Source organism: Equus caballus, chromosome 7, assembly GCF_041296265.1.
Source record: "Equus caballus isolate H_3958 breed thoroughbred chromosome 7, TB-T2T, whole genome shotgun sequence".
Classification (NCBI taxonomy): Eukaryota; Metazoa; Chordata; class Mammalia; order Perissodactyla; family Equidae; genus Equus; species Equus caballus.
This window is the reverse complement of record NC_091690.1, coordinates 60,001,134-60,017,584: the sequence shown is the minus strand read 5'-3', so window position 1 is coordinate 60,017,584 and position 16,451 is coordinate 60,001,134. Positions and strand designations below refer to the sequence as shown.

General features: G+C 40.1%; 1 protein-coding gene across 6 annotated transcripts in view; it reads right to left on the bottom strand.

Annotated features, from left to right (window-relative positions):
• Positions 1 to 16,451, bottom strand: part of GRM5 (glutamate metabotropic receptor 5) — a 474,085-nt gene that overhangs the window by 89,449 nt on the left and 368,185 nt on the right. For all 6 annotated transcript variants that reach the window (XM_023645596.2, XM_070273228.1, XM_023645593.2 and 3 more), the window contains 2 exons: positions 7,900 to 8,146; positions 890 to 1,058 (listed from right to left, as the gene is read on the bottom strand). In XM_023645596.2, the coding sequence (XP_023501364.1) occupies positions 890 to 1,058; positions 7,900 to 8,146 (416 nt within the window). The remainder of the gene's footprint in view (positions 1 to 889; positions 1,059 to 7,899; positions 8,147 to 16,451) is intronic.

Sequence of the window (16,451 nt, the reverse complement as noted above, 5' to 3'; positions counted from 1 at the left end):
TTTTTAATTGTGGGTTCTTCTACTTGTGGCACGTGGGATGCTGCCTCAGCATGGCCTGATGAGTGGTGCCATGTCTGTGCCCAGGATCCAAATCAGTGAAACCCTGGGCGACCGAAGTGGAGCTTGCAAACTCAGTCTTGGAGCTGGTGCCTCAACCTTCTTTTTCACAATAACCAGTTAGAGTGATGCACCCTAGATTATTCATTGTTATTCCAGACTAGTCTTCACTCGACCACTTCTGTACCTTTCCTATTGTTCCGTCTCTGTAAGTGATCATTTCCCCACATCGCTCTCTGAAATCATATCTATTCTTCTATCTCATGATCCAGTGTCTGACATTTTATTCAGAAGAAATTTCTCCTTCTCTTTTGTATGTACTTAAATAGCTCCTTTTTTTTTTTCTTTCTTAATAAAGTCATCACATTTTACATGATGTTGCTTATCTGTGCCCATGACATTTTTCCTCATCTAGACTTTACAGTCTCATGCCAATCTTCTAGCAGTAAGGGATATTTTTACCCCATTGATATAAACTATTATGCTAGCAACAGTTTGATAAATATTTGCTAAATTAATTAGAAATTAATGTGATCCCCAACTGTGAACTGTTTATTCCCAGGAAGCATGTCTTAAAGGCTACGTGAGCAGAAAGGATGTGGGCAAATACAACACATCAGTTGGTTCAATCAGTCCAACTACTAAGACTATTTTGAGTTGCACTAGCTAGCATAAGGAATTATTGAGAGAAAAGTAAAAAATACAGTTTCTGATGTTACACGCTTACAATGTAAAAGGTGAAACAAATATCTAAAATTAAAAAAAATAGCCAGTGATAATAAACACTTCTGAGTTTATAGCAAAAATTAAAGAAACACGGACTTTATTTTACCTTTATCTGGCCTTTCTCACATGGTTCACTGCACACAGATCTGATGACGTTGGTCTTCTTGGACCATACTTCATCATCATCCATTTTTAATTCTCCATTATCCCAGCTTCCAACATTGATATAATCAAAATAATCTTTTCCCATTTCCTTGAAATTCATTATTTCATACCTTAGGAACAAGAATATAATAATTATTCAGTTAAGAATATAAATATTCAGCTATGAAAAAGCAATAGATTTCGTTCCCCAAAAATGTATGTATTGTCGTATTAGTGGCAGTGGAATTTTCCATGACAGTACATTTAGAATAACAAAAAACCTGTCTGTTTCACTTTCTCTTCAGAGACCTTTTTTTTTTTAACTTTCAAGCTTACACCTGAAATAGAAAATAATCCCATGTGAGCAGGTGACTTGACCTCAGCAGAATGAAAGACAGTTTTGAAATAACTTTGAGAAGTTTAAACAAGTACCACTGTTAGGCTTCTAAAAAAGCTAGAAAGGTTTTCATCTCCACTCAAGTACAATGATAAAATTTTCCTTTTCTAACCAAGCGAGAAATCTGGTAAATCTTTAATCTTGTCTTCAGCTGTAAGCAATGTGGGGGTAATTTGGCTAGGGCCTGATTTTATCTTTCTTATTTTGCTCTTTATCAACGGCTAAATTCATTGTTTAAAGGTACTTTTAGGAGTGATGTTTAAAATAAGTCTGAAAATAGCTTCTAAAGTACCTCATGCTGGAAGCTTCCAGTCCCTCATGAGTTCTTAGCTTTTATTAGCTATTATTCTTATTTTGAGTATGGGGATAGAGATGTAAAGAGGGAAAATTAATGTGCTTATTTATGAGATTTTTCTTATATGTAAGAATATTTCCAGAGAAGCAATCCTGAAATAATTTTCCAATCTGAAGACCTTGGATGCGCAATACCACCACTGTCAGTTTCTGTAGACATACTTGTAAGTATGTCTTAGGTACACAATGTCGTCACATAGTACCCTATGCTTTGATCTCCCAGGACTTACAGGATTGGGAGATGGGATCTTATAAATGCCTCCTCCAAGCTTCCACGCTCAGCATATTTAGCTATCCGTAAATTGACGTGGATGGAAGGCTTTCTAGCTTTTGGGTTCAAGTGGCCAGATTACCATATTCAGATCAATGCTCAGTACAGAAATGGTTAGAACAAATCTGACATCAATCTGTTTGGACCTATATTGTAAAATGATAGCATTCTGTTTTCACTCCCAATCACAATTTTTAGTAGTGTCTTTTTCAGAATGTTAACTCATTCTCAAGTTTTGTTAGCTGTTCAGTGGCTTAAGGATTATCCTACAGTGTTTTATTTGCAGGCAGTAACAATTTTGAGGAGCTGTCTAAATTCTACTTCTAAGCCAAACGTATCAACCTATAGGGTACAAAACTGAGTCCTACATCTCTCTATTCCATCAGTTACCCCATGGCTACTAAGCATGCAATGAGTTGAGATATTAGAACATAGAACACTGAGGTAAAAAGAATTCATATTCTGTCACTGGCTACTTCAAATACATGGGCTTCTAAGATTTCAAAAAGTGACTCTCTATGAGCAAATAACCTATGAAGATTCTAGGCTGGGAGGAAGAAAGAAATTTTGGTGTCTGGAGGCTTCTTTCTTTGCTGCTACTGATTTAAAGAGATATGAGGGTTTCAGTATTCACTTCGAAATGAGCCATCAGCCCCATTTCTACCACTTCGTAACTCTGAGAAGGTCTAGTTCAAACTGTAAATTTTACAGATAATGGAACTGAAGCTCGTTGAGATTAATGAGCAGGACCAGATTGCAGAGTATGCAAGTGATGGAGCCAAGCCCTAACCTGTGCCTGTCGACTTCAGGTCTGCTGTGCATTCTTCTCCCTTAGACCACTCCAAATCTGCTGGGCAAGCTGAGATATCAATTTTCCATTGCTTAAATATTGCAGAAATCAGAACTACTTTAGATTTTAAGGTTCTTATCTCTTTATCCATGTCTTTTTTGTTTTATATTGGAGAAATGTTCAAAAGTGAAAAGATCCAATTTGTGGGGGGAAAAAAAAGAAAACTCTGTCTCCCCACGTCTGCCTCTTCCTTAACTGGCCATAATTTATAGTTGAAATATCCTGAAAATTTTTAAATTGTATTTTGTATATTGTTCAAAAACAAAATTAAACAGATAAAATATATTCTAACCAAAAGGAAAAACATTTCTATTAAACTACTAAATAGAACCTAGAGGAAGACAGGATTCAGTTGAACAGACACATAGAACTTTCTAAGTGGTTATACCTCTCTGAAAATTAGAGAAGTTTTCCCCAGAAGATAGTGAGGCTCTCCTTACCCAAGGACTGAAGCAAGGTTGTTGTCAGGGCAACTGAAACGTCATTTGGTGGAGGGGACTGTGAAGAGTACTAGATTTCTGTGGCTCCTAAGGTCCTCTCAGTCTATAATTCTAATCCTAAGGTGCTTTAAAAAGAACTTTAGTTCTTAAATATGTGATAAAAGTTGTCTGTTGGTAAACATAATGAAGCCAGCCCTGATGGTCTAATGGTGAACATTTGGCACTCTCACCGCTGTGGCCTGCATTCATTTCCTGGTCAGGGAACCACACCACCTGTCTGAGCTTTTACACTGTGGCATTTACATATTGCTGTGATGCTGAATGTTGTGCCACCCAGGTTTCAAATACCAGTGGGCTCATCCATGGCGGACAGGTTTCAGTGGAGCTTCCGGATAGACCAGGAAGAAGGACCTGGCCACCTACTTCTGAAAAAATTGGCCTGAAAACCCTATGAATAGCAGCAGAGAATTGATGTAGCACCAGAATGTGAAAGGATGGTGCAGAAAGACTGGACAGGTTCTCCTCTGCTGTACGGAGGGTCTCTAGGAGTCAGAATCGACTTGACGTCACTAACAGCAACAAATATAATGGACTCTCCAAGCACTGGTCCATGCAACAAAGCAATTATAATGGTCTATGTCTTTGGATAATCACACATTAAAGAGAGACCACAGAGTTGGTTTGACCAAAAACTTTAACGGTAACTAATAATAAAACCTATTTCCACTATACACATAGAATCATTTCAAATATAATACAAGGAAAATAAAAAAAACTAAGTTAAATTCTTCTTATTTGATTATGCCTGAGAGTTATATAGTATCCTTGTTCTGTTGCTAATTGACTATGTAAACTTGGGCATACCTCTTCCTTTCTGAGACTCGGTTTTCTCCCCAGGAAACAGATCATCTCTGTGGTCCTTCTGTGACCAGAGCCGCATACTAAAAATTTGTGTGCAAACCAGCTCAGTATCTGCAAATTTCTAGTGTTCTAGCCTTATTTTCTATTTGCCACATCTGTTTTTGTCCATCTGTTCCTCTTTTTCTGTCTTATTTTGGGTTAACCAATTTATTTTTTAGTATTCCTCTACTGGCTTTTTATCTATTCCTCTTGTATTAAAAATTTAGTGATTGCTTAAGGGATTATAATATGCATTGTTAATTTATCTTATTCTACTTAAGGTTAATGCTGTCACTTAACACAAAATATAAGAACCTTGCCCCTGGTATAATTCTATACGCCTTTCCTTCATGTTGTCAAATATTTTATATCCACATACTTATAAGCCCCACAATAGAATGTTAAAATTTTTTCTTTAAGTAGTCATTTGTACTTGTCTGATGTTGACTTTCCACGTTTCCTCTTTCCAGTTAAGGTCAGTCTCAGACAATGGCAAGGCCTCTTAAACCTTAGTTCTCAGTGGACTTTCTATACCAGAGGACAGAAAACTTTTGCTGTAAAAGGACAGACAGTAGTATTTTAGGCTTTGTGAGATGGTCTCTGTTGAAACTACTCAATACTACCAGTGTAGTGCGAAAGCACCCATGGGCAGAATCTAAAGAAATGCATGTAAATGTGTTGCAATAAAACCTTATTTACAAAGACAAACTCAATTTGGCCCACAGACCATAGTTTGCCCACTGTAGTCTATACCATTGGTGGTAAATAGTAAATGTCCATATTTTTTTCATTTTTTTAAGGATTGGCACCTGAGCTCACATCTGCTGCCAATCTTTTCTCTCTCTTTTTTTTCTTCTCCCCAAAACCCCCAAGTACACAGTTGTATATTCTAGCTGTAGGTACTTCTGATTGGGCTATGTGTGTCGCCACTTCAGCATGGCTTGATGAGTGGTGCCAGGTCCGTGCCCAGGACCCGAACTAGCAAAACCCTGGGCCACTGAAGCGGAGTGTGTGAACTTAACCACTCGAGCATGAGGCCAGCCCCCCATATTTCTTATCTATAATTTGAAATCCTTAGAGCTCTGAAAACCAAAATTTTTTTGATAACTCATTTGGTATCAAAACATGACCCAATCTGAAGTTATCTAGTGACAGAACTTGAGTCACACTGTTGTGAGGTTATTTATAGTCTATTTATCACGCTTCTTGTGAATATTCACGTTTTGCTGCAGAAATATTAATGTGTTGGTTAAGGAGTGCTGCTCCACACATGCTGGGGGCATTGTATGGCTGTATAACCTTTTGTAAATTCAAAAATTCTGAATTCTGTAAAACACCTGGTACCAAGGATTTCATTAAAGAATTGTAGACCGACAGTAGTCTAATTAGAGGTGCGGTTTAAAAACATTGATTATAATTTACTCTCCAACAACCCACAAGTGTGTATGCCTGAGTGAATTGCCCTCTTTCCCAGCTTCCTCTGTTTAGGATCTTCTTATAAATCTGGCATTTTAGGGGAATCCCTAATAACTCCGCCTCCTCTGGTTCATTTCCCAGTGTGGAATGTCTTTGATCCAGCGGAGCCATAACTTCTACTCCACAGAAATAATGTAATGCCTGCAAACACATTTCTCAGAAAATAGTGGCTTTTTGATTTTGATCCTGGTTGATTAATTGGTAGGTTTCTGTATATGCTTAGGAGTGGAAGCCCAGGAGACTGAGTTAGAATCTTGACTTTCATTTATTGGACTGTGTCTTTGGGCAAGTCATTTACCTTTGTAAGCCTCAGTTTGTAAGCCTTCAGCTGGAAAAGAGAATAATATCACTTACCTGATAGGATTAATACATAGAGACCTTAGTGTTTGGCTCAGAACACACACTCAACAAATGTTAGTTATAATAATTTTGTAAATATAATTGAATGAATTGGAAAAACAAAAAGTTGCAAACCACCTTCTCCTGAGTCTGGCTCATGCCCTCAGGGGCCAATTCTGATCATTTATTAATGGGTTAGTATAATACCCAACCTTGGTAATGCATGGGAAATCTCTAAACAACTGTGAATTCCTAGAAATTGTTTGCAAAATTTTATGTGTATTGTCCTTGAGAGAATATCTATAAATTGTATCTGAGTTTAGACAGATTCATGTTCCAAAAAATGTTAGGAACAAATGTCCTAAATGTACCCCTTACAGTATATTTGGAGGATTATGAATGAGATAGTGATGCTCTGTCTGATCCATTAAGGTTTCCCATTGAAATAGAGCTGAGCCATCTGCGATATTTCTTCACTGGTTTGTGGAACTAGTTTGGGTACATGGCATGAAAACTCTTTGAATTGGTGAAGCTGCAATCATCAAAGTCTATGAACAAGTCCCAAGCTGATGTCAGTGCTCCAGGACGCACACAGGAATAATAAATCCACGTGCAGATTTCAGAGCATAGGCCTTGACCTAAGCCCAAAGACTGAGCTCATTGGTCATTGGTCAACCTGACTTAAGAAGACTTAAACAGATGTGAAGTTTTTTTTTGGCCCTGGGAAAATGCTTGTATTCCCCCTCCCCCAACAACAGATATACTAAATAGCCCAAAATTAGAAAAACACTCATGAAAAGTCAACTTATCTTGGCTAACAGTCTGCCTGGAGCAAGATTCTTCAAGTTTCTAGAATAGAGAAGATATCCAGTTTTCCTCTAGGCTATGTGACTCGAAACTAGCTGTCACTTAGAAGTCCAGCTTGTGAGATGGTAAAAGGGACAAGCTCCAGCTTACCTCAAGAATATCGAAACGAGCTAAACCATGGTGGCTGGTAGGATGTGCAGGCACGTTGGGTGTGAGTCATGGAGGGGCTCATGAGACCTTCTCTTGGCGTGGTTAACTGCAAACAGAGTGTAAAGTCATCCTGTCCTAACACAGCTGTCAAACATTAGCTGTTGCTGGAGAAGTACTTGGGATTTTACAGTGGGAGACCAAAGGACCCTGACTGTTCTGACGCAAGGCAGAGTGAAGACCCAGCCCTGCCACAACTCAAGATGTTATTCCAATGACCGTACCCCTCATAGATTAAAATCTCCATGTGTAAAGTCATTTAAGAATTTGGAGTATGAAATAGATGTGAATTCTGATAAGTTCTAGGTACCTAATGATTTTCCCTGAAGGCTGATCTATAATTATGAGTAAGTTCACATTTCTTAGGCTCTTTTCTGTAAATAATTAAAGGTAAAATTTCAGAGAAAAAGGCAATTTCATCGTCAAGAAAGGAGAAAGTGCTCCAGTTGGAGGATAGTAAAATAAAATATGACTTTAAAATAAAATATGACTTTAATGAACGATCTGTACAGCAAACAATATAATAGCACCTCAGCCCTATTCTGGATGACTGAAAATTGAATTCTTGTTTAAGAATAGTTCTGTGACCCAAGAAGAGATCAGAATACAGAGACCAACATGGCAAACACACACAGAGAAACCACAGAGCTGGCTTTTGATGATCTATGATAATGTGAGGCTCCTGCCTCTAAGTTTAGGTCTCTGAAATGTGATGATTTCCGGACCACGTTTTGGACATCAGCATCAATAATTTTCCCTAGCCACAGGAAATGGGGCTTTCCCTCTCTATCTTTGCTCACTTTGTGATGTCAGAGCTATTCAAACATGGCCAGGATGCCTAGATACCCACAAAGGAGAGAAAAAGGCAGCTCAGGATCAAGAGATGGCTGTTGTTCAGGCTCTATTATCTAGAAGAGAATTGTAACAGTACCTTCCTGGAGAGTCTCCATTCTCATCGAATAGGATCATATCTCCAGAAACCCCAGTGAAGTTGGTTTTCATCAGGGAGTCCAAAAGTTTCCGTCCATCGATAGGCTTCATTGCATCGCAGAGGCCTGCATAGCCCGGGCAGAGGGACATCTGCATATTGTGGAGCCCGTAGGCCATGGAATAGATCGCATTGATGACAAATCCCATTTTGGAATCTTGAACGTGATGTGTTCTCAGAGTCAGAGAACCTGTTGGGAAACAAATTAGGGATTAACTTTGAGATATGATTCTACTATAGCTATACCCATGGTTTCTGAATAATTAGAGAATGAACTGGAGCAATTGTTAGAACCAGAGGCAAGACTAAGATGCAGGTGCCAACATAGTATGACTAATAATTGTTTCTATTTCCAGGTTTCTTCCCTTAAATCCTAAAGAAAGACCTGAATCCCCAACAGTACCAAGATTCACTTGTTCCTTTACCAAACTCTTGGGATGGATGAAGGATAGCACTGTATTTCTGTACCACAAAATTTATCTGAAGGACATGTTAATCTCCTTAGTACTCAGCTGTGATAATATACTTCCTTGGTTTAGAAATCCTCAACAAGTCTCCAGTGTCCAAACTATTAAGTCCTCTTAGCTGAGCAAACTACATCCTCCACCATCTTGCCCCAATTTACCTATTTAGATTGACCACCCATCACTTCCAAACTCAAAGCATATGCTCTCCATAAATTTACATACTTGGAAATTCTGAAATATAATGGAGCATTTAAACTTCATTAATCCACTAATTAATTCAGTAAACATTTATTGGAGTCTGAGTATACATAAAGCTGTATGGTAAGTGATCTAGGGAAAATACAAAGATGAATTGGATTATGCACTTGAGAAGAAACTTGTTCAATAATAGAGATAAATTATGTAATTACAGTGAAAGGTATGAGGTGATAAATTTGTAACGCTTAGAATTAAAACCTATAGAGGCTCAAAGAGGGAGACATGCCTTCCAATGGAGGGTTCTTGGGAAAGTTTCATTAAAGAAATAACATTTGGAATGGGTTATTGATTCAATAAAAATGGAGTGGGTGCCTGTTACTTCTGACTACTCAGAACTTGCTGGGAGTAGGGGACATAATGTTGAACAAGATAGACATGATTCTTGCTCTCATTGACTTAGAGTCTAAAAGGCAGATGAGCATCTAAGCAGGCAATTACAATGTAGTTTGATAAGGGCTGAGGCAGGACTGAATCAGGAGGGGCATCAGACCAAGAGGCTCGCTGATGCTGAGCATTATGGCCGAGTATCAGCTGGAAGAAGAGTTGGGGGAAGAGGGTTGTAAGCGTGTTTGAAGGTTCCCAGATGAGGTAAAGCATGCTGTGTTTGGGAAACTTTAAGCAGGTTGGAATGGCCAGAATGTGGAGTGGGAGGTAGAAGAATGGGCGACACTGAGGTAGTGGAGGAAGGCAGGACTGCTTAAGCCGTTAAGATTGCTGTACTTTATCATAAGAGCATTGAGATCCTTTGTAGGGTTTAAACTAGGAAGGGACCTGATCAGATTTCTGTTTTAGAAAGACCAATCTGGCTACAGTGTGGAGGAAGATTAAAGGGCTGTGAGAGTGGAGTCAGGAAGACCCCTTAAGAAGCAATGCAACAATCCCCGTGATAGCTGAGAATGGCCTTGCCCAGGGTAGAGGCCATGGTTATGGACACAGGTGTTTAGAAGGCTGAATATACTACCAGGCTTGGTGAATAAGGAATGGAGAGGATTGAGACATCCAGGAATGCATGGTAATAAGGTGAAAAGAACAGCTGAGGTACAGACAGAGTTTGTATTTGGGCAAAGTCTTTTTTAAGAGAGATAAAAAGGAACTCTCTAAAGATAGTATGGTTCTTCATGACTTACAAACTATAGAGGCATATTATCCTCTTGTTGACTGCGGGTCGAAATGCTGACACTTTAAGTTTCCCTGAGCAGAGAGGCTCTCTAGGGAAACCAGCAGGGCTTGTCCTGACATAAGTATAAAATGGAGAATCCTGTTTCCATCTCAGGACTGGACACTGGCCTCTGGCAACTTTCCACCCAAATCTTACATTTCATTCTCTACGCAGACTCTATTTGTACTTCCACCATTTCACCTCATACGGCTGGAAACTCCATTCTTCTGGGTGCTAACTCAAAGACTCTGGAGTTATTTTGCCTCCTCTCTTTCCTTTGTAACTTCTCAGCTCTTATTTGATATGTCTTCAGAACACACACAGAATTAAACTACTTCACACCAATTTACTTCCATCAGGTTCAAGATATATCATCTTCTGTCTGTATGATGGCCATAGCCTTTCAGCTGGTTTCCTTCTTTCTGCCTTTGCCCATCCTCCCCCTACATCATTCGATTTTTAACAGAGTAGCCAGAAAAATTCCCTTAAAATATAAGTCAGATCACGACACTCCTCTAGTCAATCTTTCCAGTGGCTCCCTTATTACTGAATTAAAAGCCAAAGTCCTTGCTATGACCTTCGAAGACATACAGGAGCTTGCCTCATGGCGCTCTGCCCCTTACCTTTCTGACTCCATCTCCTGACACTCTTCATTTAAATTACTCCTCTCCGGTCACACTGACCTCCTCTGCATCCTCAAACATGCCAGGCGTGCGCTTCTGCCTCCAGGCCCTTGTACTTGCTATTCGTTCTACCTGGGGTGCTCTGCCTCAGAGAGCTGCAGGGGCTGTCCCCTCCCTAATTCAGGTCTTTACTCAAATATTAACCTCTCTGTGAGACCTTCTCTGGATTTCCCATCTAATTCTCATCTCTACCCAACTGCCCACACACACACTCCCTTTCTACTTTCCCAACATTATTTTTCTCCTTATCACCATCCAAAATACTACTTATTTTATATACTTGTCTTGATTATGTCTGTGTCATGCACCTACTAAAATGTAAACTCTGTGAGGACAGGGATTTTTTTCTGTTTTGTTCACTCCTCAGTGCCTAGAAGAGTGCCTGGCACATAGTGGGTCCCCAGTAAATATTAGTTGAATGAATTAAAGAACTCTTCCCTCTAACTAGACCATCCCTTCTGTTTCTTTTCCTTTACATACAAAGACTAATCCCATCCATTTTCAAAGGCTCCAAGAACTCTTCCTTCATGAAGACTACCATGATTGCAGATACTGAAATTAATCTTGCTCTTCTAAACGCCCTATCACTTTCTCTATTCCTCTCTCAGGCACCTTGTACATCACACTACAGAAATGTGGGCATACTTAGGGAAAGGAGAATTTGAAACAGCTATTCCCCAAGTCAGTGCATCTCCCACCTTCTCTCATTTAACTCCCTAAATAGAGGCGGTTACTCACCTGATTGATTGTATTTCCAGAAAACTGACTGTGCAGTGGCCGTCTTTGAGGCCATGCTTAGGTGCTTGACCTTGAGCCTAAACCACTTACTATAACTCAGCCTCCCAATCCACTGTCAGGATTCAGCAATAGGCACTGTTGTGGCTATTATTCTTTTATTTTTCCACTTAGGAGCAGAATAGAAAGATCTAGGTTTAAATTCCTGCTTTACGTCTTCCTAGCTCTGTAACTTGGACAAGTTACTTAAATTCTCTAGGATTCAGTTTAATCATCTAATAAATGGTGACCTTTATCTTGCAAGGGTGATGTAAGAATTAAATGTTATAGAAAAGTTGTAGGTACCTTGCACAGAGCCTGGCACAAGGTAGATGATTCATAATAGTAACCAAATCAAAATGTAAATCATAATAACCTCTAGCCGCTATGTTTTGTGGGCAAACTTTGGAGAATAAAAGCAAGCCAAAGGTCTCGGCTAATGTGCCCAGTAGAGCTCTCAGGCAGTCATCTTTCAGGTTCCCTTCCGGATTTTTCTTTCTGCCTTGTCTACAATAGACAGCAACTGGCAGAAAGGCAAAATTGGAGCCTTATTCATTTGTAAATCAAATCACAGTGCTTAGGGCATGATTTCTGTACTGTCTGTTGAATTAAATGGGGGCAATAATGACAATTTGCATCTGTGTGGCACTTCTCAAAATAATTTTTGCATATATCAGTGATGTGTGTCAACACTATCCACACTGTAGAGATAAAGAAACTGAGGCGTAGACAGGTCAAGTAGATTTTCCAAGGTCACGCAGATGGTAAAAATCAGAAGCAGACAAGAATTTTTAATGCCAAGAGGACTGTTCTTTTTGCTATACTCTATTGCTTTTTGCTGGAAATAGGCTCTCTCTGAACAATATTACTGAATCACCTTTTAAAAAATATTCTAATTAAGAGATAAAGTTAGGGAGAACAAACGAGTAACAAGATTGACTCTTTCCTGGAAAGTGCTATGCTTCTATTCACTCAAATAATACCCGCGAGTGCTGTCCAAGACCTGGGCCTAGGAATCTGCAGAAGGAGGTGACTGGGGCAGGAGCTTGGAAACTAGTGGACACGTGTTTGTGCACAGTCTGTTGAATTGTTTGTTGTTATTGGACATCTGTGAACAACTGGCGTATTTGGGCAGTATTAAGGTCTTGTATAAGTTCCTATTGACTATTTTCTCTTGTCACCCAAAGATTCTGATACCAGCTCAACACAAGGTTGACATGAGGGAAGCCATATTGTAGAAAAGAAATCATATTGTAACTTTGCATGACTTCTGATTAACTAGCCCTGACTCACCAGCCCCTTTGAATCTTTGCTTTAGTTTGCCTAGATAAGTAAGGGTCTGTCTTCCAAGGGTTTGCAGGCTCTGTAGATTTATGGCCCCTCCTAGCTGCGAGACGATAATAACTTTGTTCTTTTTAGTTCCTTAGGAATGTGATGACTCCTAGGCAGAGAATCCATGCTGATAGCCATCATCAATGACAACTGAAAGATCAGGGTATAGGGGATTGTTCTGGTCTCTGATTCATATCCAGGGAAGCAAAAGGCTATCAGGAACTAAGACTAGATGTCTGCCCCGACCCAGAGACCAGATGGAGGCCCCACCTGGAGACCTGCCCTGTATATAACTGGCCTGTAGTCTTTTTTCTGTGAGATGGTTCTTTTGGACGGTAGTCAGCCATCTTTCCTCTTGCTAGCAAGTTGTAATAAAGTCCTTTCTTTCCTACCACCTTGCCTCCTGACTATTGGCATGTCTTGCGGTGGGCAGACGACCCCCCCAGGGAGTAACAATTTCAAATTTAAAAAAAAAAAAAACACTTGCCGGAAAAAAACTAGTGGAAGTTTAACTTTTGTAATTTCTCCTTAAGTCATTTTGATGCATATATTTTTAAAGAAAGATGTCTCATCTGTTTTAGCATTCAGGATGCAGCAGGAGGTCAGTTCAGAGAAATTCAAATTTGAATCCTGCCTTTACCATTTCACCTACTTTCCAGCCTTTTTCCTCCATCAGAAAAAGCAGCTCGTGGGGGAGCTATCACCTTCGGTTAGCTGAGAGAGCTCTGTTGAGACGTGTGCTAACAAAATGAATATCTTACAAAATACTTTCATTTCAAAAAACTCAATGAGCTAGGGGCTGTTTCCACTACAGATGAAGAAACTAAGGAAATCATGATGACTGTCAATAGCTGGCAAGCTTAGCTTTTTGTGTGCAATTCATGCAGTAGACTCAATATTTGTAGATGTGGGGAGATCCTGGTTAATTAGGGAATTCTGCTTTTTATCTTTTCAGGCTTAAATCTCTGTCTATCTTTATCCCCTCCCTATTCCACACACATCTGAAGATGGTGAATCTGCAAGATGTCATCTCACTTTGTCATAGAGAGTGCACCTCAACTAGTAAGAGCAGCAGAGCATAGAGGGCATGAGTACAGATTCTGGAACCAGGCAGCGGGTTAGAATCACAGCTCTGCTACTTACTAGCTGTGCAACTTCAGCCAAAGTCATGAACCTCTCTGTGCCTAAAAATGTGGGTTTAATAATAGTATCTAACTAATAGATTTCTACAAGGATTAAATGAGTTTATACTTACAAAATATTTGATAAAATAAATTGATTGTTGCTTGGTCCCTGATCTGAATTCTGTTACTCAGAATCTGGTTTGTTTCTTCACATTCAAAATATAAAGATCTGGAAGAAGCAGAGGCATGCAAATGGGACTAGTGTGTTCTTTGAGGAATAAAGGAAAAGCTGAAACAGTAAGGGGACAAAGCAGGATATGAAGTAAGGGAGCTAGAAAGGGGCTGTATAATATGCAGCTCTGCACTGTTTTTCTCTGAGAAATATCATGATCTCATTTTCATTTAAAAAATTTTACTTTGATGATGGAAAATAGAATGAGAGTAGGAAAACTTAGGGAATATTGAAATAGGATGCTAAGAGATGATGGTGGCTTAAACCAGGGTAGGATTCTAAGTACATTTTGAAAGTAGGGAGAACAGGATGTGTTAATGGATGGGGATGTGAGGTGTTAAGGAAAAAGAAGAGTCAAGGATTAGTCCAGGTTTTCTTTCTTTCTTTTTTTGGTGAGGAAGATTGGCCCTGATCTAACATCTGTTGCCAATCTTCCTCTATTTTTTTTGTGTGGGATGCTGCCACAGCATGGCTTAATGAATGATGTGTAGGTCCGTGCCCAGGATCCAAACCCATGAACCCCAAGCACTGAAGCAGAGCACGCGAACTTAACCACTATGCTACTGGGCTGGCCCCAGGTTTTCATTTTAAGCAACTAGATGGATTAGAGTGCATTGAGGCATGAAAAGGAGGTTGGTGGGCACGGGGAATCAAAAGTGTTGTTCAACATGTTAAGCAGAGAGATCAGCCAGCGGTCAGTGTATTGGGCCAGGTAACAGATGTTGGTGGCTGAGATGTGGGTGAGAGCAGTAGAGATGGTGAGAAGTGTTCAGATTCAGGACACATTTTGAAATGTGACCAGCTTATTGATTGGATCTGTCACAGAAGCAAACTCTTTTTGAGTTCCTGATCACTCTTTTAACATACATAGAGATGCTAGACTATTTTACTGGTTGTATAGTGTTCCCTTGTACAGATATAGCATGATTTAGTTTTACTAGTTCTAGAATGTTTATAATTTTGTGGGGGACTGGAATTGGCCACCCCAAGATATGTGTCTTTGGCATGAGGATAATTTGGGGCTGGTTACTTTTAAAAACTGCACACGTGGGAAACTCTTAAAAGAGAAGTTACCTTTTGTTAAGAGAGATTTAGCTTTGTAAAGGAAATCTCCATCTGTAAAGGTATCTCCCTCTCTGTACCAGGAAGAAGGGGGGATGACCTTATCTCTAGAAACTCTTATCAATGCAGAAGGCAAGGACTTAAGTCTGCATAATAACCTGACTCCTGTTTACTGTGCTTTTCTGGTAATCTCCCGTAACTGATTCCCCCCACCCCCAACATCCTCCTTTGTCTTTAGCTGAGGGTGGTATTTAAGGGGAGAGCATCTGCCATTTTGGCGAGTTGCTCAATTTGCCTGAGCCTCTCCCATGTATACATGTTATAAAGCTTTGTTTAATTTTCTCCTGTTATTCTGTCTCATGTGAATTTAATTTGTATTTGGCCAGAAGGACCCAGAGTGGGTAGAGGAAGTGTCTTCCTCCCTTACAGTTGACAAGATGTCTCAAAGGGTGTCACCAAATACAAGTCTGGTATTCAGATTGTCAAGTCAGTTTATTAGAGCAATCATTCCTTTGTAGAATGACACTAAACAAAACTAAATAACAAAGCAATCTCGTGTGCTTCTGCCGTCTAACAAAACCACATGGGAGAAGTTCTGGTCCAGAGTCCAGAAGGAGTAAGCACTCTCCGCCCCATTTCTCTCACTGGATGCAGCTACAAACCCTGAGTAGAACGACTGGAGAAGCCTTCTGAGGATTCTGAAAAGTAAGTGGTAACAGGTGGATTGGGGAAGAAAACCAGATTTCAGAACACCACTGAACCATGCATAAGATTCTTAGATCTTTTTCCTCCAGTGTCTCTGGGCTTGGACTTGAAGGCAGCCCTGGACATGGAACTGTGCTCCAGGGGCAGGCAAAAGAGCTCCAAGAGAAGCCTCTACTTCTGGTCTGAAGAGTGCAAAGGATACCCTACCAGTCAGAGAGAGTGGGGGAAATTTCGTTTTTGTTTTTTATTTGGTTGTTTTCCTATGGAAGCCCCAAGACAGCCCTGCAGAGGTGGTGGGAGCAAAGGCACTGGTGGTTGGGCAACCCTTTTCTGTGACCCAAAGAACTGTGTCTCAAGAGATGGGGAAAGACCTTGTTGCTTTCTTCCTTTCTCTAGCCTCTCCCCACTTGACTCCCATGGCAATCTAGTCAAAGCAACAGGAAGGGTGAGGCAGAGGGAGAAACTAAAGCCTCAGATTTCTACCCAGAGGACCAGGGTGGAGATGGGAGAAGCTGGGAGCCGGAAAGTGTCAGGGAGACTATGGAGACAGGGGTGCTCAAAAAAGTGATCCCACAAAATTGTACATGGACTCCTGGGCTCCCCTCTGAGTTATTCTGGCACGAATTTGACCCTAGCCAGCACAACAAGGTTTTGAGAAGTGAACTACAGGATATAACACTGCGTAGGTCCCAGACTGGC